We start from the raw sequence: 27673 nt of genomic DNA, 5'->3' as shown, positions 1-27673 counted from the left end.
TTGCCAGAGGTATAGCAAGTCAGAGCCATTGATTGGCTAAGCTTGGTCCTGGGGTGTGGTTTAAGCCTGGGAAAGCAGGAAGTGAATAGGGTTGGTGGATGATGGGAAGAGGGCAAGTAGTAAGATCAGCCAATCAGCAGGAGCGTGGCTAACTCTTTTACAGAAGTTGTCTGAAGTTTATAGGTTCCAGATTTCTCCAAAACAATCCAATGTGCACCCAGCCCCACCCCCAGATCCCCCACTGCTTTTTTTTTATTCTTGATATAATAGCAATGTACTTTAGAGGTTTTTTAGCTACATAGCTGGCATTTATAAATAAATAAATTTTATGTGCTTATTAATTAAAGTATTAATAATATCACATAGGTGACTAAAGGTCTACTGCAGCTACTCCAAGTGGAAACCCGGAGCCTTCAGATTGACCTACATGGAAAAGCTCTGAAGTCTGTGTATAAGTGACCCAGACCCTTTCTGACACTGCGTGAGGGTTCAGCATTCCTCCAATAGGCTTTTTATAGCTCCAGTTCTTTTTTACATTCCCATTTGGATTTCATGGCGCTAAAGGCCTGCAAGTCTTCAAAGTGCCTGCGAGGCAAAAGGAGGTTGGGGGGATTTTTATTTTAGCACGTCAGATGCTGGACGGCTGCACGCCAGCCAGCCGTCAATGTGGAATGAAGAGAAGGGGAGCATTTCGGAGGGAGGCGTTCAAAGAGCCATGTACGCAATGCCACGACCAAAAGGACTATCGCCGATATCAGAGTAAGGACCTAATAAGACTATTCGAAGGACAAAAGTGCAAAGTTAGAGCATTCAAAGAACATAAAGAGGCATCAGGTTAGTGGAGAAATTCATGGAACACATGTGTCTCAAAGCTTGCGTGAGACTCTGGTTTAATATTTACATAAAGTGTAAAAGTTTAATAGAAACACTTGTGCACATAAGAACAGAAGCATTTTATGGTAATGAAACATGCCATTTTTAGACGTGTGTAAGAATTGCACTAGTGTAGCAATGCAGCATCATAAACTTGTGGCATATAGATATACTACCACCTGTGCAGGAATCCCCAAGCGCTCAGATTATTTTGCAAAACTGTTTTCCATGAATTTTTTTAGTCGTGTTTCTATAAAGGTCCTGCTCTTGGTGCTTGGTCTTCCCATGCGAGCCAGCGACCCAAGCGTGATCTTTGGAGAACCCGAACCCCCCCCCTCCTTGACCTCCGACCTTCACGTTTGGAGGGGAGAGGGCCGCTAATAACAGCAGCCATGCCCTGCGGGGTAATGTACACACTACCCTCCCTCCCAAAGGTGGGCTCAGTTCTCCCCAAACAGCACACATCTGCACCCCTTAGAACGTCAAGCTCATGGAAGACTTGAAGCCTTTGACTTTGTTTGATATGCATAAAAGTACTGACGATTCTTAAACACATGTTCGGTGTTGAAAGTTGCAGGAACTATCCCTGGGTCTACAAGCACACCATGAACGAACATAGATGCATTAAGCAGGGCATGTGTGTGTCTCCGTGTCAGTGAAAGTGGACACGGGCGGATATGCGGTACACGCAGTGCATTATGCTATGCTGCGGTGCGGGCATATCGCTCAAACGAGGGAAAGAGTCAGCATTTGGGCGAGAAGGTGCTGAATCATTTTACCAGAAAGTGAGGTCACTGGCATCCCTCACACTGTGACTGGAAGCGACCGTTTGTCATCCGAGCGAGCGATCGCTAAAGAAACATGAGCCAAGCAAAGACAATGAGTGTTTCCACAAGCCTGCTTCGAGAAGCCTGGCCTTCCTGTGGCTGACATATCTGTCATGTGACACGTGTGAGTAATTTATATCAGTAAATGGTGATCATGTTCGATAATCCAGGTGTCTTGGAGAGTGCTGAATGGATGGATACGTAGATCATAATAATACTGCATATTTTCACAATGAAAGTGAATATGATGTATTTATAATGTTCAGTAAATCATGTATTATCTATATTTTTCAGTAAGTGTGTCCCTGATTATTATTATTATTATTATTATTCTTATTAGCGATTCATTTGTATGTCAGGTAACTTTCTTATATTTACAATTTACAGAGTTACATTAGTTATAATAATAATAATAATGATAATAAATAATAATAATAATAATAATAATAATTGATACTTTATTGATCCCCTTGGGGAAATTGTCTTTTTACGCCTCCCTCAACTTGCTCTTTGTAGAGTAAGCTTTATAGTTAATTATAATTAATTATATTACAGCTGTACTATTATATTAATTATATTGTATCAATGTATTGTTGTTGAACTAGGTCCCTTTGCCACGTATGATTATGGCAGATTAGAACAACTCCTAATGACTACAGAATTAAATAGTACTTTCCTTTTGTTTTACGCTAAAGTAGTGTGTCTGATACTGTACATTCAAAAGTATCTGAAGGATAGATATAAAAACAGTTTGAGCTGAAAGTAAATATGCTCAATAATTTGTTTTTCATTTCATGTATTTGTCTTGAAATTTAAATTCTGTGGATATATAAAATGGGAAAAGCTCTCAAAATATTTGAAAAATATGCTAACATTTAGACACTACTAAAAAGTCTTCATTCCATTAAATAGATGCTAGGGTGAATATTCCCTTCAAAAAGTTGCAAATTATTTGTGCTAAAAAGCACATTCAAATTATGTCTTCTATTTTCCACAAGCCCTCCAGGCTCCCCCCAAAGCAGATCCAGTCAGACAAACACCATAAATCTTTCTTATGATTCCAAACTGCTTTGTTTTCCAGCATTACTGTAACCTGCATTTGGCAAGGTTGGTTTCATGAACTCATGTATTCTCAAAAATTACACAAAGAATAGCTTTCACACATGTGGAAGTAATCTTTACCTGCCTTCACCTGCATAATCTTCAACAGGTAGAAATATTATCTAATATGCATTTCTACTTTGAATTTACATGTACATTATTTACAAAGATTTTTCACTATGATTAAAAGTCGTTAGGATGTTTCCTTGATTTCTATTTTGGAGATACATTTTGTTTATTCTGTTCAAGATAGAATTTATTGAAACTATGATGTGTCAAATTATTATACATGGTTACAATCATGTAAGTTAGCCTGTTCTCTGAAAAGAACACAAAAACAAAATTTAAAAGAGTGCAAACTACTTAATTCACAATTATAATACAAGTTAAACACTTATTAGTAGTACTAGTAGTAGTAGCAGTAGTAGTAGTATGTAGTATTATGTAGTTGCTGTTGTTGTTGTTGTTGTTGCTGTTGTTGTTGTTATTAAACCAAATCTTTTAAAACAGGCAGGACATTGGGCAGCACTATATAACCCCGTGAATGGTACACACACTGTAAGCTGCCAGCTTTTCCACAAAAGCTGGAAAACATTAAAGCATAAAAAGCACATACAAGCTTTTACGAAAAACTGGAAAACATAATGCATCGGCGTTCCGTCAGATGCCAGACTTGAGACTCAGGTTTAATAAATTACCAACATATAGATGTGGCTGTTTTTAATGCATAATTGATGTGATGAGATTTTTTTATTCATACAATGGGCTAGATCGAACGAGAAACCTTTACAAATCACTGAAAGAGAACGGAAACCCTCTTCGAAGAGGTTTTAGCTCTCAGCCGTTTAACTCACACCGTGCAGCTAGCAAGCCGAAGCGCGAATCAGTGCGACAAAAGTCAAGAGATGCTAACTCACGGTTTGCAGTAAGAGGAGCCGGCCCCATTTATTATAGTAGGACACAAAAGTTTATTCGTTTAAGGAGGGTAGGCTTTTGGTCTGGAGTTGAGAATCACTCACAGAAAGATGAATTTGACATCAGGAGATGATTTTTCACGGAGGACGTATTTGTTGTGTGTGCACTTGGCACTAAATTTCCACAGGTCTGCATGGGTCAGGTGATGTCCGTTTTCAGGACTTGGGTTTCAGCCATGGGTCTGCTAGTGTTGTTCTTGGCTGAAATTCGGGGAGGGAGAGTAGGCATTGCAGTCAGACCCTCATGGCAAAGAAGAAGAGGCAAGATTCTCAGGTGATCAGGCAGCTTTACACCCATCAAGTACTCATTGAAATACGGCCGTTTGCCCAAGTCGACCTCCATGTGTCTGCAATTTTAGGCAGGGCCTTGCGTGTAGTTGACCCAGTTAATCAGCTGCTCTGGCCCTCCAGCAGGGGCCACAATTAAAGTCTGGATTATATAACACAGAAGTGATGCAGCATCAGATTGGCTGCGATTACCTGAGTGGCCCCACATCAGCACCTCCAGCAACCCTGAGCTTCCCAAAAACGGATCAGCACTGCTGGGGCCAAACCAGCTTGTTTCTTTCTGCATGCGCATCGGTTTTATTTTCAACTAAATGTCGTGGCGTTGCGTTTTGAATTTTGCTCTGCATTTCGTTTTGAAAGACGGATGCCTGCTGTCTATCAGAAAGTCTGCAGGCGACAGAGGAGACGAGCGCCGTGATGGCCGAGTGCTCAGAGAATCAAAGAAGAGGAAACAGGGGCCTGACACTGACGGTGATAAAATCGATGATTCGCACGCAGCGAGGCTTCCGAGTGCAGCGACCCTCAGAGTCGCTGGACTTTGTGGTTCAGCTGAAAACATGAAACCAGGTTTGTTTTCATCAGTTCCATGTAAAAGAAGGAAGGCCTTGATATTTTTGTTTTAAAAGAACTTTGTAGATAGATTAAACACTCATACCCCCTAAAACGTACAATTCTTTTTAATATGACTTACTATAAACTAAATGCAAAGGGACAGCATCAAACCCGAAGGAGATCCCATGAAAGGTTTGCCAAGGGCTGTTGTCCCTCTCTCTCCAGCTCCCAAGGGCCACGCCGGCTTGGAGACCAAGGCACCCGCACAACTTCGACACCAGGCGGCCCTCGGACCTCTGCGTGCCACCGCACCACTATCACAGGAAAACGTGACGGAACGCCTAACAGGAAAAACGTGGACGGGCCCTCATGCCGAGGGGAAGGGGGGGAGAACGAAAGCGAGACAAAAGGGGGGCAGAAGAAAGGGACGAGAGGAAGAGAAAAAAACTCCCCAAGCAGAACCAGATGGGTTCAGTGTGGGGGACTGTTTGATCTCCCCCGCTAAGGCCTGATTGATGTTGCACATTTCATTTCCTTGTCAGAGACATGACATAATGTTTCAGTAACACTCTGCCTTTTTCCTCTTTCTTCTTTTTTTTCCTCCTCCAATTAACCTCCCAATTTCAGACTAAAGGCGGGACGCCGACAACCAGAAGGTATGACAGCGAAAGCAAATCGTGTTTAAAGAAACTGTAAACATCCCTGAATAGGATGAGGCAGTGAAAGGGATGCAGGGGCTTCAAATGCTTCAAAACTGCAGGATGATGATGCGGGGAAGCATAGTTAAGTCGTACACATTGTCTTACAAAATGCAAAGCACGTGTCCATGAAAGTGTGCACAAGGTTACAAATACAAAAATACAGGCATTACAGTATGCAGAAAAAATGCACAAAATTCACGTGCATGTGTAATACTGTCCATCCTTTGGGCCCCTATAGATTCAGGCCCCCGTGTCTTGTTTCATGATAGCTGGCCCTTACGTGAATCATGCGGCATTACACGTTCTTGTGTTCCTCTAGGAAGCCAGCCTTGTACCATTACGATAGCCCGTAGAGATTGAGACAAGGGATCGTCCTCATAACTACATAAGGCATCTTTGATCTCAGATTCGCTGGCGTTCTCCTTCAAGAGGAGGTCACTGTTTCTGAAAAGGAGGCAAATTCATCTTGTTCTTGGAGAGCTCTGGACCAGCATGAAGCACAGCTTTGACTCACTCGCTGACTCATCGGCTCGAAGGATGAATTCTTGTGCCGCTCAGAACTGTCTGTGTCTTCTTACGGTATTTGAAACCGTGCAACGATTCAAAAGAGACCTTGAAAACTGTTTTTTTTTTCCTCCTCAAGTGGAACACATTCCCAAACAGTCCCAAAATTAGCTTCCAAGGCTAACCACAGTGTCTAAATATTAGAATCAGTTTAGGGCTGAAGGAGAATGTCTAAAGGATTTAAATGTAAAGGAAAATAAATTAATATCACGAGACGCCTGAAAAGACGCAGGATCAATCAGTCGTGACATTCGCACCATAGAGACGGTAAGTGTCTTTAATATTGTGATGGTTATCAGCACTTCTTTAGGAGCAAAAGTAAAAACTGCACAGTGTAGCCAAGCTTCAAGTTGATCCTTCGACTTCCAGTGCCCTAATGCAGCGGTAAAACAATGAAAGACTGAAGCCTAGAGTCAAGGCGTAGCCGGCAGCAGAATGCCGGGTGATTTGGCGATTTGGCAAAGACCCCAGAGAGAAGCTCAGGAGGGCCGCTGCAGCTCAGGGTTTGAGGTGATATCGAAGTGCCCCTCTGTCCTCCAGAGCCCGTTTCCCCAAGGCGCTGGGGCACACTCCTCCATCTGGCATCCATTTCCCCAAGTGAAAGAACACTTCCTTTGGGATAATTCATTTTTGGGGGGGGGGGCCGAGATGGGGGAAGGGAGCATGCTTCAAGGAGGTGTTAGTGACAGTGGTTGGAGTTATTTGGGGGGAGGGGGGTAAAGGCAAGGTAACAGGGATCATAGGTAGGGGTGCAGCAGAGCAGGGTCAGGGACTCAAGGTCACATTGTGAAGCTCAAGCCCCCCGAGGCTGTAAAGACAAACAACAGGAGGGCAAAGACAATTTTTAACAAGAAAAATCACACAAGATATTGTTCTCATGCATGCCTGTCATTAATCCTGCAAACAAAAGGAGTTTTCCATTACAGTGATACTTGGCATTTGTTATGGAATTAATCCATGCATGTAATACAACTTGAATCTCAAGTTTTTAACTGAACAATACACAGTTTTTTTCCCTCTCTCAAAATATCCTGGATTTTAGGGGTTTTAAACATAATTTTAGTAAATGGTTTAAACAGCTCTGTTTCTTCCAAATGATTCCCAATGTCCTTCCCTTTGGTTCACTATCAGACTTTTTTTAATTTCACCTGAGGCATCTGCCCCCCCCCCCCCCCCCCCCACCCCCCCCCGACCTCCAGAAACAGACTCGCCAGTCGATGTGCCAGTTAATGAAAAAAAGGACGGTCTCAGATGGCTCTCAGATTTGTGAGGCTCTTCCTGCTGGCTTTGCAGGGGGCAGTGCTGAGCGCACTGCTGTTTATTTCCATGGAAAGATGTCAAAATATCACAGAATTGAAGGCAGAATCAAAGGAAATGCCAAAAGCAAAAAAAAAAAAAAAAAAACCCTAAATTTGAATCCATTTTTATGATGCGTGCTAACATTCATTCTTCATTTCTACCAGACTTATCTCCCTGCATTAGGACATAATTTATCATAATACTTGGTGCCTGGGCTCCTCTTAAGTTCCCCCGCTTTCATGTGTAATTTAGCCGATATCCTGGGATGGCTCCGGTTTCCATGTGTAAGTCCAGGGCCCACTGAGAAGACCAAGCTGGGTGCTCCACTGAGGCAGCTTGGAGTACAGACCTTCACCCTCAGGAATTCCTCTACAGACCCACTCTACAGATCCACCCCCCCCCCCCCCTCCCACACACACACACACACACACACACACAAGCTGTCCGTCTAACTAGGCAAAGAGGTCCACTTGGTTCCGTTATGGTCCACTATGGCCCATAATCCCGCTGTGGTCTATAAAAACCTGGTGGAGATTTACTTTCGTACTTTGACCATGAATAAGTGAACAGGAACCTCGACTGTACAAACACCAAGAACCTAAATCATGGCCACCATGACCAGCCTGAACAAGATCAGCCTAAGCCTGTGGTCCTCAAACTGTGGCATATGTACCACCACATGAGAAGACTGTGGTAATTTGTCATATGTACTGAAAACAATATTAATTGACAATTGAAATCAATGTGAAATTAATTTAAATAAAAAATGCATTTTCTTAGTCATTTTCAGGCTAACTGAGATATTTTCATGTTCTCTGTCATGACACGATTGGCGTGGGTTAACACAGCCTACTAAGTACTACCTTATTTAGTTATGTGCCTCCATTATCACACTCTCTCCTGCACCTGAGACTGTTAGATTGTCTGTGCAAATATTTTTCTCAGTGACGTTAATGAACTTTTGTTCATCTAGTTTGAATGTATTTCCAACAACTACGAAAGTAAAATCAGTCTGGTGAGATGGAGCCAGACATTCCCACCATCCAGAACTGTGATCCTCTAGAAAAAGATTGAAACACCCTAATACTGAAGCACCAACATTGGCTTGAGATTTTTGCCCTCTAGCAGGAGAGCCGGGTAGCGAAGCCAGCTGCAGCGATGAAGGCTACATCCCAAACCTAGAATGAATGTTTCTTGCTGATCTGCTTTGCGATTCAACTGAGAGCGAATCCAATAGACACGACATTCAGAATCTTGCATTTCTGCAAGGCCTTCACGTCAAAACCAGCATTCCCTGTCTGGTAGTACACAACACAGACCTACAGAGCATGAATGGCAGCTTAACGGTTAATTGGATCTTCTCCGTCTGATGTTATGAAAGAAAAGAAAGTAACAAAAATGTGGAGCAGAAGGCGGAAAAGAAGGAGGAGGTCTGAGGACATGTGTTTCAGTTTGTAAATAAAACAGTAAATTGCTATGGATATTGCTTAAATATCTGTGGGCTTTGTTCTGCGTTTGCGGAAGTTCCTCGGAAATCATTCTGAAGCAGCCTTTTCAAAAGACCTTTTAAAGTCAGAGCAGCCATCTGTTTCTCTACCGATTCAAGATGTTTTTTTTTCCATTCACTTGTTTTGATCAATTCTTATAAACCAAAATGTCTGTGAAGCTGTGCAACATTTTTTCTGAAACATTTCAACCCTGAAACAGTGGACCCTCTCTCCTGCATTTTACCTAAAGGTACACAGCCATACCTGTAAACGTGCGCTTAAATATCTCCGAAAGTAATATGAGATATTAAAATGGGTAAGTTAATATATGAAATGGGAGCTTAAGTGTCTGAGATTGCAAACTGTGAACTGAGGAACTATTACGGCAATTAAACCAAACTCTCTTCAATATGATAACACTGCACTTTTAACTTCTCTTCAATTCTGTTACAGCTGCAACATAAACTGTTCTTTTCAGAAACCCAGCCGCACTACATAGACATTGCACTGCAATCTGTCTTGTGCATTTACTGTAAGAGAAGGTGATCAGACTGGTATGTCTTGGGCAGACAACTATAGGTACGTTACGTCCAGGTCAGCAGGCACCTTATTTCAGACCTTGAGGAACAGAGTCATTCAGAACGCAAAACGGAATGCAAACAAGAAGTAACAATTACTAAGCAGAATTACTGAAATAAAATAGAAATATAATAGAGATGTACTGGAATTAAAAAAACACCACCACAACAACCACACATTACTGAACAAACTCCAATGACACACCAAGGTTCACGTATGAAAAAAGAAAATGAAAAATATCACATATTTGCGGGCTCTGTTAATAGATTCCACGTGTCTTGGGACCCTGTCTCTGAAGTAAATGTGAGAAAGTGGTAAGGAGGCGGTGACAGGGCACTAGGGTTCAGTGCTATTGGTTAGATTATATACCCAATGAGAACAAAGAGACACGCTACTGTTGTTGACTATACAATGATGTTAATAAGTACATATATTAAACTGACATACTGTCTTGTGCAATATGGACATCTTTACCAGGAGGCCCACTGGAACAACATCTTACGTTTTCAGAATGGTCATTATGTGGCACAATGGTATGGTCAGGTGACCAGGGAGGGACCAATGGCGTCCTGCCTGGCGCCTAGGATTGTCCATCCCTGTGAGTGACCAGACACAGGCTGCTAATCTTGGTTTTCTGAGTTTGAGTTGGCTTGGGGCCCTCATTGAATATCAGACAGCAGGAGTGCCAGCTTTGTGTCACAAATAATGCTTTAAAAGATACTTTGTGGAATAAAGGTTAATGCCATTTTTTGTACTTTGGTACTTCATCACACAGCCTACAAGGACATTTCTAGCATTTAATGCAGAATAACCATGAGTCTTTTGCTCAAGGGCACTCATGGGTATTGACGTATTATGCAGCGTTGCCACAAATATTAGGTTTTATAAATATTACACAGAAGAGTTCTGCACAAATCTAGCCGCAAACGTTCTGCAGAAGTGAAGAATACTGAAAGAGGCACTTAGCATTCTGAAGTACTCTGCAAGAGCAGGCTGAACTGGGCTGAAGGCAACAGCATTTCAACATACCACATGCCAATGCAGCTTATGGGACATAAGAGCGGGGTTGGGGGGGGGGGGGGTGCTGTAAAGGATGTGCAACAGTGAGCCGGAGGTCCTGCAGGTGCGGACCGTTCATTCACTGCCAAGCAAAAATAAGTGGATTAATTTCCTGGCCATTCACACGCAGCACTGTCCTAGAGGAGTGTATTTAAAATACCTTTACAAAGGGATATATTATGTAATCCAATAAAACACAGTTTGCATACATGAAAATGTAATTTTCATGTGAGACGATCGCAACTAGCTCTTGTAAGATCCCAGTGTATATGTGTGTGGATGTTTACACAATCACAGCATCCTTTTCTCTTCATCCATCCCACCAACTAATACTGTAATTGTTTCCTTCCTGGACTTCCAGGCACAAAATGGAATTTGAATTTAAATAAGGCCACCTCAAGCCTTTTCCCAAGATTCAGAAGATCGTAGCCCTACCATCTATGCTGTCATCCAACACCTAGTGTGTTTCAAAGACGAGCTATTAATAGGACTGAAGTGTGCTCCTCCAGATGTTTAAAATCACTCTGCTCGCTTATCTTTGCTCCAAAAAAACTCTTGTTAAAATGACGCTGTAGCTGCTGTTGTCGGCAGAAATGAGACAGAGGCTACCACCAGATTACTTCGGTGTCACAAAAACTACCCTCCATTAAATTGACCGCCGGGGCCGTAAAACAAACAGGGCCCTGCACTGCACTCTTGTCTTACGCGTGTCAGTCTTTTACCTTCAGTGGCTGCAATTCAGGTTTGTAGCTGGAGAATTAAGCCCAGTACCATCAGCAGCTCGTAACATAAGCTTCTGAGTCTGTATGGTACCTTTACTCTCAAAGCTAATGGCTAGTAAAAAGATTTTTAAAAGTATTGCATTTGCATGAATTATCATCAATATACTAGCCTGTATTTCAAGTGATTATGAATATTTATTTATCATAAATAATAAGTAATGACACCAGCATAAAAGTGCAACAGATTGCAGTGTGACGTCTGTGCAGTGCGGCTGGAATTTGGAACAGTTTATGTTGCAGCTGCAACAGAAATGAGAAGTTAAAAATACAGCACTATAGTCTGTAATGTTGCATCATACCTCTAAGGATCCAACCAACAATGCGTGTGACTGCGTGCATATATACAGTATATGGCCTATGATAGACTGACATCTTAGCCAATGCACCCCGACCTTATGCTAGGCTCCAGGTCCCCACACAACCATGACCAGGGTAAGTGGTTAGAAAATGGATGGAGCGATTACAAAAAATAACAATAATAATAATGTGAATTAACATGGAAATTTGTAACATGATAAGAATACTAGAAAAAAAGAAAAAAAAGAAAATAGCCTAGTGACCATTTACGGGACTGACTGGGGCTCAGGGGGTGATCTGACCTTGAAAATTTTCTACCGTTTTTTCCCAAGTTGCCCTTTAGTGGAGAATAGCTGGGCACACACATTAAATAATTGTCTGGCTTAAAAGAGCCAGTTATTACACACATATAAGTCTGCCACCCTGATTTATATGTCTGCTGAGAAAATCCTAAATCTGTCATTCAGGCTCGACACGACCCAGCATCACAGAACGACATTCCTAGTCTGAAGCCCTTTGCCCGTTGGGTCTCCCCGTAGCCATCGCACACATGTCCCAGTCAGCAGAAGGTATCTGAGCGTGGTTTGGGGCAAGCTCATCTGCTCCTCCGTTCCGGCTGGCAGAGCCAACGCCAGCGGTCTCCGAGCGCAGCATCACTTCTCGATCGTTGCGCGGCTTTCTTCCGCAGGAATCCACTGCTCCGTCCTTCCGTTACACAAAGATATAAACATCAGTAATCTGATTTCCTTTAATCTAATTATAAACACCATGCCACGGATCAGAAAATATCAGATCATGGAATATCAGATCACTCAGAAATAAATGATAAATATAAATATAAAATGTAAAATATTTATTTTTAGGACAAGCGGCTATGGGAGAACAATTATGAATACATATAAAAAATGACCCTACTGTATATATATGTACATACAGTGCCAACCAAAATCAAAACAAATAAGCACTAGATTCTGTCTTTCCAGCCCCCACCGACCCCGGCCAACAGTTACCAGATCAAAAGGGCAGCATCATAAAACAATATTTTATTGACATCCCATTCACACAACCATATTCACAAATGCCGCACAAATACAGAGAGAGCGCTGACTTTATCATCATTTTAGAGAATGAGGGGAGTATCTTCACTCAGAAGATGGGGCTAAAGTGAAAGTGACCAATGGAAGAAAGTTTTTTTTAAATCTCAGAATATATTACAACAAAACAAAAACAAACAATAATATTTTCTGTAGTTCCAGCATGCAGTTAGAGTACGAAGGAACTGGGCCCTTGTATTTCAGGGAAATTATTACGAACACGAGCCCCTTTCTCAGTCTATCATAATAAATTTATAGTCACTAAAAAGGATTGCACAGTACAAATGCAGTGGCCCCAAATGATCTTAAAATCATTGCACACATTAAATTCAACCCCCTTCCCCAATTAAAACCCTGCTAAAACTTTAAAAAATAAATAGCACAAATATAACTCTTGTTTGAAGGTTCCGCGATTATATCTCTTAAAAGTGTTGGAGTAAATGCTTAAAAGTCCCCTGTTAGCCAGGTTTAGGTCATGAAGGTACCATATCAACAAGGTCAAATGAGCACCGTCAGTCACCGATTTCAAATCCCAGGAAAGGGACATGTGTGACAGACAAGCCTCTCACGCAGACAGGCAACTCAGCTACGCATCAGATGGCCTTAGAAGGTACACCACATGTCAGGAGAGGACAGACACTCCTCCCTGACAGGCCAAAAAAAAAAAAATCTTTCGGGAGGTCGCACTGACTTCACCGTCAACATGAATGAATCACGACGCAGGCTGAGACACTAAATAATATGTCTGCCTGCAATGTTTATAAAGTGTGTTTGTATTTTCAGAAACGATGTGGTTAAAGACACGTCACTCAACGTTAGTTATGTTACCAGCTAAAATGTGATTCCACTTCCTGCATACACACATAAACATTAAAGAAGACTTCATATATTATATCGAAGATATGTTTAAGTGTAACCCATTGCACCTCCCAGTGGTGAGGAGTAAATCTGCACTGGGGACAATGCACACCAGCCGCACTGCACAAGATAAAACGGGGTTCTCTGATCTCTGAAAAAAATGACAAGTCGAAAAGAGCACGTCTTCGTTTTAAAAATTAAAATAGTAGAAAAGGTTGAATCAGAATGTTTTAAGTTATATGCACGACAGAAGTACTTTTAAGCTTTCGAGGCAAAAAGTGTAACAAAGCAATGTCCGTGCTTTGAGCATGAAACACCGCTAGGCCATAATTAAATGGACTACAGCAGACTTTTGATAAGAAATGTATGTACACAAGCCGCTATATTCTTCCTTCTGCCATGTGTCTACAGAGATGTTAGACACAGAAAAACTGAACGCACAGTGATGGATTCGAGACAGCTTACATGGCAGTTTAGGTGGAGTGGTTTTCACCTACCATAACTCTGACAGGCTGGCAGGGATGCCACTAAAGATTTTGGGCCCCATGAAAGAATATTGGGCCCCCAACCAAGATCAATTGGATTATGTTCCAAACTTTTTTGGCCCGCGATCACTTAGGGGCCCTTGGAATCGTCCTAACCTTCCCCAACTTTACGGTGCCCCTGCAGGCTGGATTAACATGAAGTGCTGGGAAAGCAACTAAGAAATAACGCATATACCAGTACTGGCATATACCATAAATGCATAACTCATAAGAGTAAACTTGGAGTAGAGTGCATCTTTTAGGTCGGATCAACAGGATGATCAACAGACTCCAGAAACCATGAGAAATGAGGGTAGGGCAGAGCAGGGGACGGTCATGTGACTTCTCATGCATCTGTTGCTCTGTGGCTCCCTGCCTGCTGCCATGGCTCCCTCTGTCCTCGTCCTCAGAAGTCGCTGAGGATGCTGATGTCGGCGAACTCCTTGCGGTAGCGGTGGGAGTAGAGACCCAAGAGGAAGGACCACTTCAGGCTCATGAAGCTCCACACCGCAGACAGGTAGAAGCTGCTGGGCTCAGCCAGAGCTGTGAAGCGAATGGCAACACAAGATCCTGACATTTATCTTCCCATAAACAAACTATTAAAATGCGTATAGACAAAAACATAAAAACAATAAAAGTGAAGAAAACAAGAAAGCTGAGATAGTTGAAGATGAAGCCTATTCTGCCTTTACACAACACTTACACCACAGCAATGCTAAGCACTAATGCACCATATTGCTCATTTAGTTCTTAAAGCTTCTACTTCTTATACTGAATTTATTTCTTACAGACGTAACCCTCCAAAATAGGGGTGTCCTGATACATTCAGTTCAATAGTTGATTCAGGGCTCACAATTCGATACACTCACAATACATAAAAAAAAATCAGACTGGAAATAAGCTAAGATGTCACAGTTCCCATTGTTCCTTTTTAGGCATGTACATTTACAAAAAAAGCCATTTTAAAATCCATTTATTTTTTTCTTGCCGTTTTTTCGTTATTCTGCAGACTCCAGTACAAAATGCGAAAATAAGATTTCAAAATCTCTTAACCTAAAGTGCTTTAAAAAAAAAACAAGAATAAGAACAAATCAGAAAGTCCTTAATGTATCAACAATGTATACGACTGAAAAACACTAAGATCTCACAGTTCCTGTTTATTCCTTTGTAAGCATGTACAGTAAGCTGATCTCAAACAATTAATTTTTTTCCTGCAGTTTTTTCGTTATTCTGCAGACTTCAGTGAAAAATACAATAATAAAATCTCAAAGCAAATCTGAGATTATGCTTATTGTGCCCTCTTGCATTAATATTAATAAATTATTTCATGACATGGTGCACTGCTACACCCCTACAATGCATATCGTCATATTTTGGATTTGCAAAATACTGCACTGTTACCACCCTACTGCAAATCGAGCAGTAAGCAGCTTTTCCAGTTAAGATGGTAAGAATGTGCGTGATTGAGAGAGACCACTGCAGGCACGGAGATCACCAGAGGGGGCAGGCGGACAGGGGGTAGTGAGGGGCAGTAGGTAGAGGTCAGAGCGCACTCACACTGCTTCTGGGTAATGGCGAGGGACAGGAACGCGATCAATGCCACAACGGCGAGAACGGAGAAGAGGATGCTGATGAAGATGAAGAACTTCAGCCCCTTCAGCCATGTGCGCCAGTAGTCTTGCAGGTACATAACGTGGGTGATGAGAGCCCAAAATGCTAACACACCTGTAGAAACACAGACAAAAGAAACCATAACATAATCCTCAAATGAAAGCCTTGCTTTCCAGATCAGTCAGAGTTAAAACGAAAAAAAAAAAAACAATGAAGTCTACACCTAACCTATCCTTTTCCAAATCAAATTTACCAGCAGCATCTAATCGACTGAACTTTACCAGACAGACTCATTTTTTTCTTCTGTGGGGGGAGATAGTACACATTTTTAGTGTGGGGAAAATTATTCATATTTTCAGTGTGTATCAAGTAACAGTTTCATCTGTTATTATGTTAGACAGTTACACAAAACTTTGTTGTAAATGTGAAGGAAACAACATTTGAATCAATCAAGCTAAATATATGCAAATACGATGCTTTTTTGGGCACATATGAATGAATTTATCGTTATTCAATGATGTTCTTTTCTGGTTTCACAAACCACCACATTTGTTTGGAGCAAAAACCACCAGGAGATTCTCTTGCTTAAAATAATATGATTTGAATGACATTTTGAGTGAATTTAGAAGGGTTTTGAAGGACCTCATCCTTTCAAAGGATTTCATGCAGGAAACAGACATTGAATTTTAGAGTAAAAAGTACAATAAAAGTGGAACAGAGAGTGCCCTTGGGCTGGATGGACAAGATGAGTTTCAAAGGTCTTCAACGGGAAACTTTTTATTGTGGCCCGGACAGAGGTGACTGAAACCACACATCCTGTTAGAGTCAGCTGCCCAACTGGAACGAATGTCTCTACCAGTGACTCAGCATAAGGGTCAGTGCACCCGTGCTCAGACTCCCAGTGCAGGCTGGGAAGGGGAGAAGCATGAAACAGCACATTTAAACACCCTGTCAGGGTTTCAGAAATCACACATCCATGCCTTCCTTTTTTCTGTTCCTCTGCGGCATAATCACTTCTCTGTTTCATGGGACATTTCTATTTTTTCCCTATATTTTTGCCAGCAAATACAATGAAAACACTGGAGTTAAATAAAAAAGCGGCCCCTGGTTTTGAAGGCGAGTCCCAAGCTCATGCAGTGGCATCTGAAAGTACCGAGTCACCATCCTGCTTACTGTGGCCTCCTGGCCAACGTGAAACGCAGTGTCATGACTACCTTCTGTTTAGCACAGAAACTACAGACAAAATAACTGCTACTTCTTATCAAATGTTAACTTTAACACCCTTTGTCTCCACCCACCTCGAAAAAGAATGAGAAAATGGAACTAGCAAAATTTAGGAAAGGAATCGGCCAACTATGCAAAAGCTCGCTATATAATACTCATGGCTGCTTCGGCTCAAAAGCTTTCAAAAAACAGCCTTTCTGCTCAAAATCTCCGGCAGGATTTTCTGAGGCTGCTCCCAGTCTAATTGGATTACAGTTTAAATAATCCCTATTTGCGGGGACTGAAAGCCAAAGAGCCGGCTGACACAAAAGGAATGTCAATATGAGTTCAAAGACCACAAATACTGAGTAACCAAATGCTGCCCAGTAGGTTTGGCTGAAGACAATTTAAAAAATGAAAATAAAATGAAATATTATCTATATTATAGTAGTATAGCATGTACTGTATGTCTGTCTGTCTGTCTGTATGTATGTATGTATGTGTGTGTGTGTGTGTGTGTGTGTGTGGGGGGGGGGGGGAGTAAATGTATAAAATGCATAAAAAGTGTGTGGAAAATAAAATATTTGTGGAACACAGAAAAAACTGTGATGGGCACAAGTACAACCAAACGGTCACTTTATGGAAAGGATTTTTAAAACCATAAAATAACAATATTTTGTGTAAAAACTATCATTAAAGTGTGGAGCCGTGGTACAAATACCCAGAAGGAAGCCTGGTCAGGCCAAGCTCTTGACAGCTGAGATGACATGATAAAAACTATCCCATATTTTTCTACCAAGTGACCGTGCTGGGGAGGGGGGAACCCCACCCCCCACCGCACAGATGGCAGTAGACATTGATGGGGCACCTCACCAGCACCAGAAAGACAAACAGCGGATATTACCTTAGTTTGTTAACTGGACAAACATTTAAAACACATAATTATAAAAGTGACATATGCATTTATCACCTTTGACGTAGCGTGACGACAGATATATAACACACAAGCAAATGACATCATTCACTTGGACTGAACAACTTATACCTATACCACATGACTTATATAATAATAATAATAACAACGAAACAGTCACATTCTTAATAACAATAATAGCAATAATAATAATTAAGTAATAAGTATACTTAACCTGGCATTATTTACAAATACCCACAATTGAAAACAATACAGTGGACAACAACAAAAACATTCAACAACAATAACTATTACTTATACATACTGAATTATTATTATTATTGTTGTTGTTGTCGCTGTCATTATTATTATTATTATTATTATTATTATTATTATCCGAGGCTAGCAATAAAAAGTATAAACAGGGCATAAACAATGGTAGGCTACGAGGACAGCAGTACCTGACAAGCCCCCCATCGCAGCTGTCCATGGCTGTTTATACGCGATGTTCCACACCAGGAAAGCCGACAAGCCGATCAGGACCCCTATAGAGGCGTACGCTACGCTGATGTGCGTTTTATTCATTCCCATCGGGAAAACAGGCGCTACCGACCAATAAAAATAATTAAAATAAAGGGGATTTTAAAACCGCAGCTCTTGTACTAATCCCCCCTGCCGCGAAAACAGGCTACAAAGCAGCGGCCGCGACACCGGCCCGGATACACCGCATGAGCGCACTGACAGCTGTCAGCCACGGCCGATCGGGAGCTCCTGCCGTGCCGCCTGACAGCTACATTATAGCGCCTGTTGACGCCCGGAGATGCGAAGGCAAAGCCGTTAATCGCCGACTTTTAGGAACTGGCCTTCTTCGGCTACGCTGATGCTGATGAGGCGAAGGAGTGTGCCGAGAGTGCCCCCTGTCGAGGCGGAGGAAACGTCAAATTTAACCCCAGGCTGCACATATCCTGTCTTACAACAAAAGCACCTCTTAAAAATAAACGGAATATCAGTTTTTAGGGATAAAAAGGGAAAATTGTGTGTGGTTTTAGACGGAAGGTTAATTTTTGTCTATTTCTATCTTTTTTTTTTTTTTTAATGATCTTGCAGAGATGTGTACCAAAAATGTATGTTAGTCTGCAGTCACATGCATGATAAATGTGACTGTGTCACTTGTGTCTTGTTACGAATTTATCAAAAATTAATTTATTCTAAAATCTAAATGGAATTGAATCTAGTAGTATGCTTGAACGGCCTTGGTCTGTTAGTAATGAGCTTAACTTGCTGATTTTGCTGTGGGACACTTGAGCCTTATGCCATTTAAATTTGCATATCCACTGCAGGTGTGAAATAAAACCAAAACAGTTAGAATGCACACGCTTGTGATAAAGCAGAGGCTGGGTGTGTTTGTCGTGAAACACATGCACCGGTGACCTCTCCCTGAAAACGGTCCGTGTATACCAGAAGGTAAGCTGACATTTGGTGCAGTTCAGTATTTACAGTTTAACCTTACTAAGTGGCCTGGACTATTTAACAGTATTGCTCCATTGTCCACTACAGGCTTTACCTTTTGGCATGCCGTTTCTGTCAGAGGTGTCAGAAACATACCTGTCTCTAGCTTGGGGTGACTGGAATAACCGCTGACATTAAAGCTTACTGTAACTTTCAAGGCCACAAGGAGGCTGAAATATTGTAGCAATAACCATATCTGTCCACTAGATGGCATGACATCATGCATACTGCTCTTTGAATTCTGCTGGTTTTTTTTTTTTTGGACCTACACAACTTCATCTTCTTCAGAGTGCTCTTCCTAGTCAGGGTTGAGCTAGCAGCATGCTAAGTATTTAATACCCAACCTCTCCAGACATTGACAGTGTAGCTGGGTGATATAGCGCCCCTGGCATATCTTCCCTGAAACACATCCCCTTGGAGTTGCATCCTTATAAGATGCCTGAACCACTTAGCTGGCTACTCTGTATATGAAGGAGCCATGGATCCCCATAAGGATCACAGGTGAAACTGACCGGTAAACCCTCAGCTTCATCAGATGACCTATTTCATCACCACAGACTCGTTCAATGCCCTCAGATCTGCAGCCGCCAAACTGATCAGGCTGTCCATCACACATTCCCACTTACCATCACGTTTGACCCTTAGGTATTTCACTAATGGCAGAGTCCCGCTGCTTAACCTAAAAAGACCAATATACTGACGGACACTTTGGCCTTGGATAAGGAGGTGTCCATCTTCATCCTCAACGCTGAACCACTCAAGGCTGATTGAAGTGGGGCTGTCACTTTCAATCATGTCCTGTATCGCTTCACAACAGAACACAGCATTTTATTTTCCAATGTGGGCCGATCCCATTGAATATGGAACAGATGGTAGCTCGAGCTGGAAGCCCTGAATGGATGATACCAGAAGCACATCATCATCTTCAAATCGCATGGACAGGCACGTGCAAATAGGGAGGCTTGGGCTGCCTGAGCACCCGCCTGAGCAGCCACCCAATTTGCCCCAAAGTATTAAAAGTGCTTGTAACAACGCATTATGTAATAACGTCACATTTTTTAATAACACAACAAATTTTCACTTCATTATGTAATAAAACCCACATATTGTAACAATCTGCCTCATTTTGTAATATACCGCTTGAACGGAATACGTAATAAATTTCCCCGCATTTTGTAATAAATCATTACATATTGCGATGATTATTACAAAATGCTGGAGTTGCTCTTTTTTACAATAAAATGAAATTAATTTAGTTACATAAGAAACAACCAAAATAGATGTCTCCATCTATACATGTTATATTTTAACAATAAAGCTAAATGAAACTTCCCAAATATTACATTATATCGGAGTTATAATTGATTCTGATCTTAGTCTAAATAGCCACATAAAAACTTTACGATAAGCTACCTATTACAAAATGCTGGTGCTGTTACATAATGAAGTGAAAATGGAAAATGGAGTTATTAGATAATGTGATGTTGCGTCACTTCTCATTCACGGCACCTTTTTACTTTTGAGCATTGGCTACCGACTTAGCAAACTTACGGCACCCCCCCCCCCCCCCCAACTCAGTTGACAACTTTTTCCATCAAGCACCTGTCCCTCAAAAAGTCTCCGCACAGCCCTGAGCAGGGATGCCATGCTCTGCACCAGACACCCTTCTGATGGCTTCACCTTGAGACCCAGCCCATGAAAATCACAAACGGGCATAGAGGGAAGATGCCCACTTCCCAGGTGCCAAGAACCACTCTAAATTACTTCATGCTCTGCCAAGTATGTGGACACAAGTCTTGCTGCATTCACACAGGGACAAATAACACCCATTAGCAACCCAACTACCCCACATCCAGTACGTGCCTGGGTCAGGATGGGCAACCTGCTTTCACATCACCACTAAGGTCAATGCTGTGAAAACTGTACCGTCTACAGTCTTTCACTTTTCCTTCTTGAGCGGTTTCCCCATTAACAAATGCAGTATCAGGTTTCAATGCAAATATTTGGTCTTGTTGAGTACCCACAAGCTAATGACAAGTGAAGTATTACAAAATGTAAATTATACAAATTCAAAGATTTATTAGAGTTGTAAACAGTAACATACAACAATAAAACAATTATTTAAAATATGTTTCCCCCAATATGGGGAGAGAAAATTTAACAACAAAATGTTTTCCCACAGAATTTTCAAATATTCTAGTTAGCACATACATATTTACAACTTAATATGATTACTAGCTTGAAGTAGAGACTTCAGAAGGAATAACCCAGTGCTTATTCCCATTCTAAAATATTATGACACTTCAACAATTTCTTGTGCTACCGCATGTAACAAACTGTGGTTTCTGAAATAATGCAGAATACAAACATAGTCAAATGCAATTTTGCATGGAGGAATGTTGCATTTAAAAATCAATTGTCCTGCTTTTCTATCAGCTTATGAAACTTGTGGACTGAACATTTTCTTATAAGTGTCCTTGCTGTTCCTGTAAAGCTAACTGAAAAAAAAAAAAGTCACAGACTTTCTGTGAATTCCTTGAAAGACTCACCGATGGAAAGTTATACAGATATCAACCACAGCCAAAGGGTGAGGACCCCAGACGACCTTCTTGTGTCTTCAGCAAAAAATGTGTGGATTAAATCAAATCTGCCGCTTGTGTGTCAGCGCACCGACCAAAGCAAAAAGTAAAAATACACAGAAATAATATTGCACTTAAAAGTAACTTTTCAAAGGATTCCTACAGCAAAGAGTCCCACATTTACCTCTGCCTATAAATATTCATACCTCGAGCCTTCAGAGCCAGACTTTTCCTTTGTACTGTAGAGAATTACAATCTGAAGCCTCTTCAATGGCTTCTAGACCAATTAAATGCATAGAAATTCAAATCAAACCAGTGTCAGGTTAAATCACCCCCCCCCACCCAACTTGCTAACTGTTATGAAACCTAACAGGTTACAGTATTAACTGAATTTCAAGTGTCTGGGGACACAAACAGCCAACGCACATGCAGGAGTTCTTTCTCTCATTATATCTGATAATTCTATCAAAACATTAAAGCAAAACTTGTAACAATGCATACAATTTACATACAGTCGGTACAAAGCCTGATCTTTTTTCTCATCATATGACTTTGAGACTGAGATACTTTATCATCTGTATGAAAGACAGAGCTCTGGAACACTTTAAGGCTGCAGTACATTTCATGTGTCCGCTACGTCTCCAGTCATATCCCAGGTGGCGTGATGTTCATCGCGCTGCCTTTTCGTTCTGCTGGTCTTGCATTTTTCTGTGTTCTTTGTGTGAGAAACACGGAGGGATCCTGGACGGGATGAGCAGAAACAAACCCTCTGAAGGACAGCCAGTCCAACTTTCCGCTCTGCTTCTGTTTGTTCATCAGAACATCAGATTCTCCCTGCCAAGTGCCCTCCATGCCAACGGGAGGCTGAAAAGGCAAAAACATACGGTTCTGGGGGCAGCCTGTGTACAGCTCAGACTCATACTTTATACAGTATGCCCCTTCCAAAGACGGCATGGAAATGATAAAATCTCCCCTGTGTTTACTGTCCTCTTCATTTCCAGCCCTGCATGTTTAAGCCGTATCAGACGTTCACGTTTTGGAGATGATCCAGAAAAGCTACTGGCCGAAAGAAAAACGAAAGTAAAAAGGCACTTCGGGAGCTTCAAGGTGGCTTATGCACGACTTCCCACACAGGGACGTCTCTTTGGTATCGAACGTCTCTCCACTGCCGCGTGTCACGCAGGCTCAGCTGTGACCTCGCCGTGACCTTTCCGAAGCATCGATTCCTCAAGGACGTCGCTTTTGTGCAGGTGGTGAAGCACACATCGAAAAATGTACATCGATCCCTGCCAAAGTATCAAATAATCCCTCACATCAATACTGAGCACGCTTAAGATAAGAGCGAACAAGAGAAGTGCACGTCGTAGCGGACGCCGTTTGATGAGCTTTAGGGTATAAATGCCATCACGTTGACATTGTTTTGTTCAATCAACTGGGTGAAAATCAACCTCCATAATCCATCTCAGAAAAACAAATTTGCTTTTCTTTTTTTTTTAGGATGCTGCGGGGGGTGTTTAAGTGACCCTCCCTCTAAAAATCTGCAGCCTTTTCTTCTGACAGTTAATCTGGCAGATTCCCCTCCGGAACCTAAATTGGTCTTGAGTGTCTGATGGCTGACGTCGCTGCCTCTGCTGCTGCCTCGGCTCGGCTCAGTTGCGGTCTGCCGCAGTCTCCTGCCTCAGGCCTCGGAGGCAGCCTGCGGCTTAAGGTGTGCCTTCTCCATCGCTGTGCCGTAGGGAAGCGAGCGCTTGAAGAAACCCAGCTGCAAGGGGGTAACAGGAGAGACAGGTGAGGTGTGAGGCTCCAGGGATCCCGTTACCGTAGCTTGTCACAGGCGTGACCCGATTCCCCCTCTGACGCTCACACAGGCTGGGATTGCAGTGGACTCACTTTGTAAAGGACATAGCTGAGCAGAGCCAGAAGCAAGAGACCAGCCAGTATTGCCAGTATGATGATCCACAGTGGTACAGCGTACTGGCTGTCCGGTTTGCTCCACACCACCGGGGTAACCACCTGTCGGGGAGATGGGGGGCACGTCAGAGTCTCTTTGGCCGCCGGGACGGCTCTCTCTCTGGTGCGACCGGGGAGATACTTACCGCTCTGGCTCCTCGGGGAGGCTCTTTGGGCAGGATGGCGTACGGCATCTTGTGAACAACGTAGCGAGCAGAGCACTCCAGCACATACTGCTTGAAGGCCCTCTGTTGCAAGAAACATGGGAAAAGAATGGGGTTTTCATACCGAAATGAGTGGGCGCCATCTAAGGTCACATCTCAGCCTGCAGTGTGGGGCTCTGCAGGTTCGGACTCTGTGACTATGGATGGATGGTTGCCAGTTCAAATCCCAGTGTTGACAGTGTTTTCATTTTTGGAGCCCAGAGCAAGACCCTTAACCCCCAGTCTCTTCATAGACTGTCTGAACCTGCCTTAAGTAAATATATTGGCTAAATTAAATGCAAACGTTTCCATCCAAATTTCGTTGACATGTTTCCTGCTGTTAGCATTTAATTACTTTGCATTTTTGCCAGAAACCCTGTTACTAAGTCTTCTGCATTACTAATAGCTCACATTGCTGACTGCTGCCTGGTTGGGAACAGAGTGTTCATATTAAAAGGATAAAATGGGCTAGCATAAGCACACTAGAGGGCGCCAGAGGCTCGTCAAAGGGCCGCACAGCGCTGCTCACGGGATCATTTTGGCATTCCTATCCTATGAGGGCTGCTGACCACAACTTAATGTATTTTCAGTGCATGTGCACATTCACATACGGTTTCTCAGAGCACCTGAGAGCCGTGACATCACCACCAGCACCGCAATAAGTCAGCCAGGTGCTGAATTGCAGGACTGAGAGTGAAGGACAGACTTGTATTGGGGCATTAAACATTAAAACATTAAACATTAAAACATAAGAACATAAGACATTTACAAACGAGAGGAGGCCATTCGGCCCATCAAGCTGGTTTGGGGAGAACTTAACTAATAGCTCAGAGTTATTAAAATCTTATCTAGCTCTGATTTAAAGGAACCCAGGGTTCTAGCTTCCGCTACACTAGCAGGAAGACTATTCCATACTCTAACTACACGCTGTGTAAAGAAGTGCTTTCTCAAATTTGTTTTAAAATGTTCTCCCGCTAATTTCCACTTATGGCCATGAGTTCAAGTATTTAAACTAATATTGAAATAGCCATTTGGCTGAACAACATCCAGACCCATTAGAATCTTATAGACCTGGATCATGTCCCCCCTTAGTCTCCTTTGCTCAAGGCTAAACAGATTCATCTCAGCTAACCTCTCCTCATAAGACATTCCTCTAAGACCAGGAATCATTCTCGTAGCCCTCCGTTGCACCTTTTCTAAGGCAGCAATGTCCTTCTTAAGGTATGGTGACCAAACCTGCACACAGTATTCTAGGTGGGGTCTTACCAAGGAATTATATAAATGTAACATCACCTCCCTTGACTTAAACTCCACACACCTAGAAATGTAACCCAACATCCTATTGGCCTTTTTTATTGCTTCCCCACACTGCTGAGAGCGGGACATGGAAACATCAACATACACACCGAGATCTTTCTCGTAATCAGCTACCTTTATTTCAGTGGAACCCATAAAATACCTGTACTTTATATTTCTGCTCCCTGCATGGATTACCTTACATTTATCTGTGTTAAATTTCATCTGCCAAGTATCAGCTCTTTATACCTCTAGAAGGACTGACGACGATGTTATTAGCGCTGTCATTAAGATATTATTATGCTATTCATAGCTGTTGACACGAATCATTAATAATGACACTCATCAGAAGCTGGACAAGCCAGCAGGTGACACAGCTGGCCAGCGAGCTGTGATCCTGTTCCAAGCTACAGAGACGGGCTCGTATGTTGGACCTTCATTCGAACACTAACTTGAACTGATGCAGCAAGATATTAAAAACAGAAGGGAGCTGCTCCGAATAACTGCAGCGGAGTAATAATCGCAAATTTATGTGAGCTGGAGGCGCGCCGACATTAAAGCTCTCTGTAGCCCTTTCAGGTGAAAGCTTCATTGTCTGCGGGTCTTTATGCGAGAGAGAACGGGAGAAGCCCTCACCTCTATGAAGGTCTCGGCCCAGATTCGCGAGCGCACTTTGAGGATGGCGGATGTGCCCTTCTCGAGGAGGCCCACGTGACACCGCAGCGTCCAGCAGTCCACGCTCAAGCAGGACTGGACAGAGGAGAAGCGCAGGAGGACACAGGGTCACAACCAGCCCCCCACACAGGCTGCGGTTAATGCAGAGTAAAAGGGGTGGGGGGGGGGAACAAGAGGACAAAAGGACAAGAGAAGCAGAAGGAGCAACTAGCCCAAGGAGGCGCTGGACACATGGAGGATTTTTGGGCTGAAGGCCTGCCGACTCCTCAGCTCTCCTGTTCAGGGTCAGGTTCAGGTTCAGCTACTATTGTCTGAGTGGAAAATACACACACTGTTTTAAACACTCTGGCCCCTAGAAAAAACCCTCTATATGTGAATGAGAAAGAGGCCCCCAGGACCCTCAGTTATGAAAATATACAGATGGGGGGGGGAGGCGGCTGGCGCGTCCTGAGGCCCATGGGGTAGGTTAGTTACAGGTTGTTGGCAAGCACGCTCCTGCCTTGGGCTCTGTGACATTTGCCCTCCCTTTTGGGGAGGTGGGGTTGTGTGTGTGTGTGTGTGGGGGGGGGGGGGCAGTTGAGGAGGTTTCTGGAAAACTTTGTCTCATATGACCATATGTGGGGTGTGATCAGAACACCCTGTCACTCTCCATCCCAGAAGGAGGCCAAAACCTTTTCACCATCCACAGAGCACACAGTGTGTCTGCTGCTGCCAGACTCAGCCAGCCACCCGCTCAGCTTTTACTCAAATTCATATTTATGGTGTGATATTCATACACAGTGTCCCAGCTCACAATTAATACAGCTCATATAGTTCTTTGAAGGGGCAGGCATGCAGCAGACAAGGCCTATAATGTCAGTACTACAGGTTCTTCACAGGAGATGAGGGAACATTCACGACAAGACTGGTGGGCTCTCCTCTTCTGAAATACCTTAAAATGCAGCTTTCTTAAGCAGCCTACCTTAAAACCAAGGTCCATGGGTCAGGCTACGAAGGCGGTTTTTCCTGATGTTCTGAGCTGTGCCACACCAATGTTATGAACAATTATGAATTCTGTTTTTATGGGCTACCAAAGCAAAGGGCCGACACCCCTGGCTGAAAACCCCTCTCTGAGGCGTCTGAGCACGTCTGGGCTGTGCCGTCACCCACATACCCTGGGAATGAGTCACAGCGCCTCCTTCTGATCACCTGACAGAGGTTAAGGTAGGGCCCAAAGCCCAGCTCACTGCTGCTCACATAAGCAAATGGATTGGAGACGATGAGCAAAAGCAAAAATGTGCTGAAGTGCCAGGATGCTCATTTTCAGTACTGTACCCCAGGGGCAGGACGGTTTTAGGGGGGCTGTATTTACCCCCCCCCCCCAAAAAAAAAATAAAAATAAATGCATGCTAATCAGTTTACATTGAGTGTTCTCATTCATTTTCATATAATTCAGCCCCCCCCCCCCCCTTTATATAAATCTCTGGTGAGGAACCATCCATACCCTGTATCTAAATGTGTTGCCAGGTTTTATACACAGGCAGCCCTGTTTCCTTCAGACCAGGAGGGGGTGTGACGTTAGTGTTTTGCCAGCAGCTTGTGTTTTGAGAACATTAGTAAGAATTCAGCCCGGTGTCCACGGTCCCACAGCAGCTGTCCGACTTTCAGACATATGGGGCTCCTCCCCAGCGCTCAGTCATGGGGGGTGCAAGTCAAGGGTGTGGGACTGCACTGTGTTTTTTGGCAGGGCGCTGTCCACACTCCTCCCAGCCCTGAGTCTCACCAGGTTGCCCATCTCAGACAGCCGGTCTCTGTGGACCTCCCTCCTTCTCACATGGTGATCCGGGGTGGCTGTCGTTGGGGGTTGCTGCTCCACGGGAGCCTTCTGGAGCTGCG

At 42.9% G+C, this 27673-nt stretch overlaps 2 protein-coding genes and 1 long non-coding RNA gene across 3 annotated transcripts in view; 1 reads left to right on the top strand and 2 right to left on the bottom strand.

The window, feature by feature from the left end:
* Positions 1-574: 574 nt before the first annotated feature.
* Positions 575-6561, top strand: LOC111851691 (uncharacterized). Its single transcript, XR_002840080.2, has 3 exons — positions 575-1824; positions 4446-4630; positions 4841-6561. It is a non-coding gene; the product is annotated as an uncharacterized lncRNA (long non-coding RNA).
* A 5660-nt stretch (positions 6562-12221) lies between these two features.
* On the bottom strand, positions 12222-18489 carry LOC111851680 (heme transporter hrg1-B-like). The gene is made up of 3 exons (XM_023826805.2): positions 18048-18489; positions 15417-15584; positions 12222-14402 (listed from the first exon to the last, which is right to left on the bottom strand). Exons 1-3 carry the CDS (start codon positions 18175-18177, stop codon positions 14266-14268), a joined length of 435 nt encoding a protein of 144 aa, XP_023682573.1. The 5' UTR covers positions 18178-18489; the 3' UTR covers positions 12222-14265.
* A 2661-nt stretch (positions 18490-21150) lies between these two features.
* Positions 21151-27673, bottom strand: part of LOC111851704 (integrin, alpha 5 (fibronectin receptor, alpha polypeptide)) — a 35869-nt gene continuing 29346 nt past the window's right edge. Inside the window, exons 26-30 of the mRNA XM_023826855.2 lie at positions 27561-27668; positions 25760-25873; positions 23771-23872; positions 23565-23687; positions 21151-23436 (exon numbers count right to left, since the gene is read on the bottom strand). Of these exons, the coding sequence (XP_023682623.1) occupies positions 23353-23436; positions 23565-23687; positions 23771-23872; positions 25760-25873; positions 27561-27668 (531 nt within the window). The 3' untranslated portion in view covers positions 21151-23352. The remainder of the gene's footprint in view (positions 23437-23564; positions 23688-23770; positions 23873-25759; positions 25874-27560; positions 27669-27673) is intronic.

This window comes from Paramormyrops kingsleyae, chromosome 8 (genome assembly GCF_048594095.1).
Source record: "Paramormyrops kingsleyae isolate MSU_618 chromosome 8, PKINGS_0.4, whole genome shotgun sequence".
NCBI lineage: Eukaryota > Metazoa > Chordata > Actinopteri > Osteoglossiformes > Mormyridae > Paramormyrops > Paramormyrops kingsleyae.
This window is presented reverse-complemented; position numbering and strand designations above follow the sequence as displayed.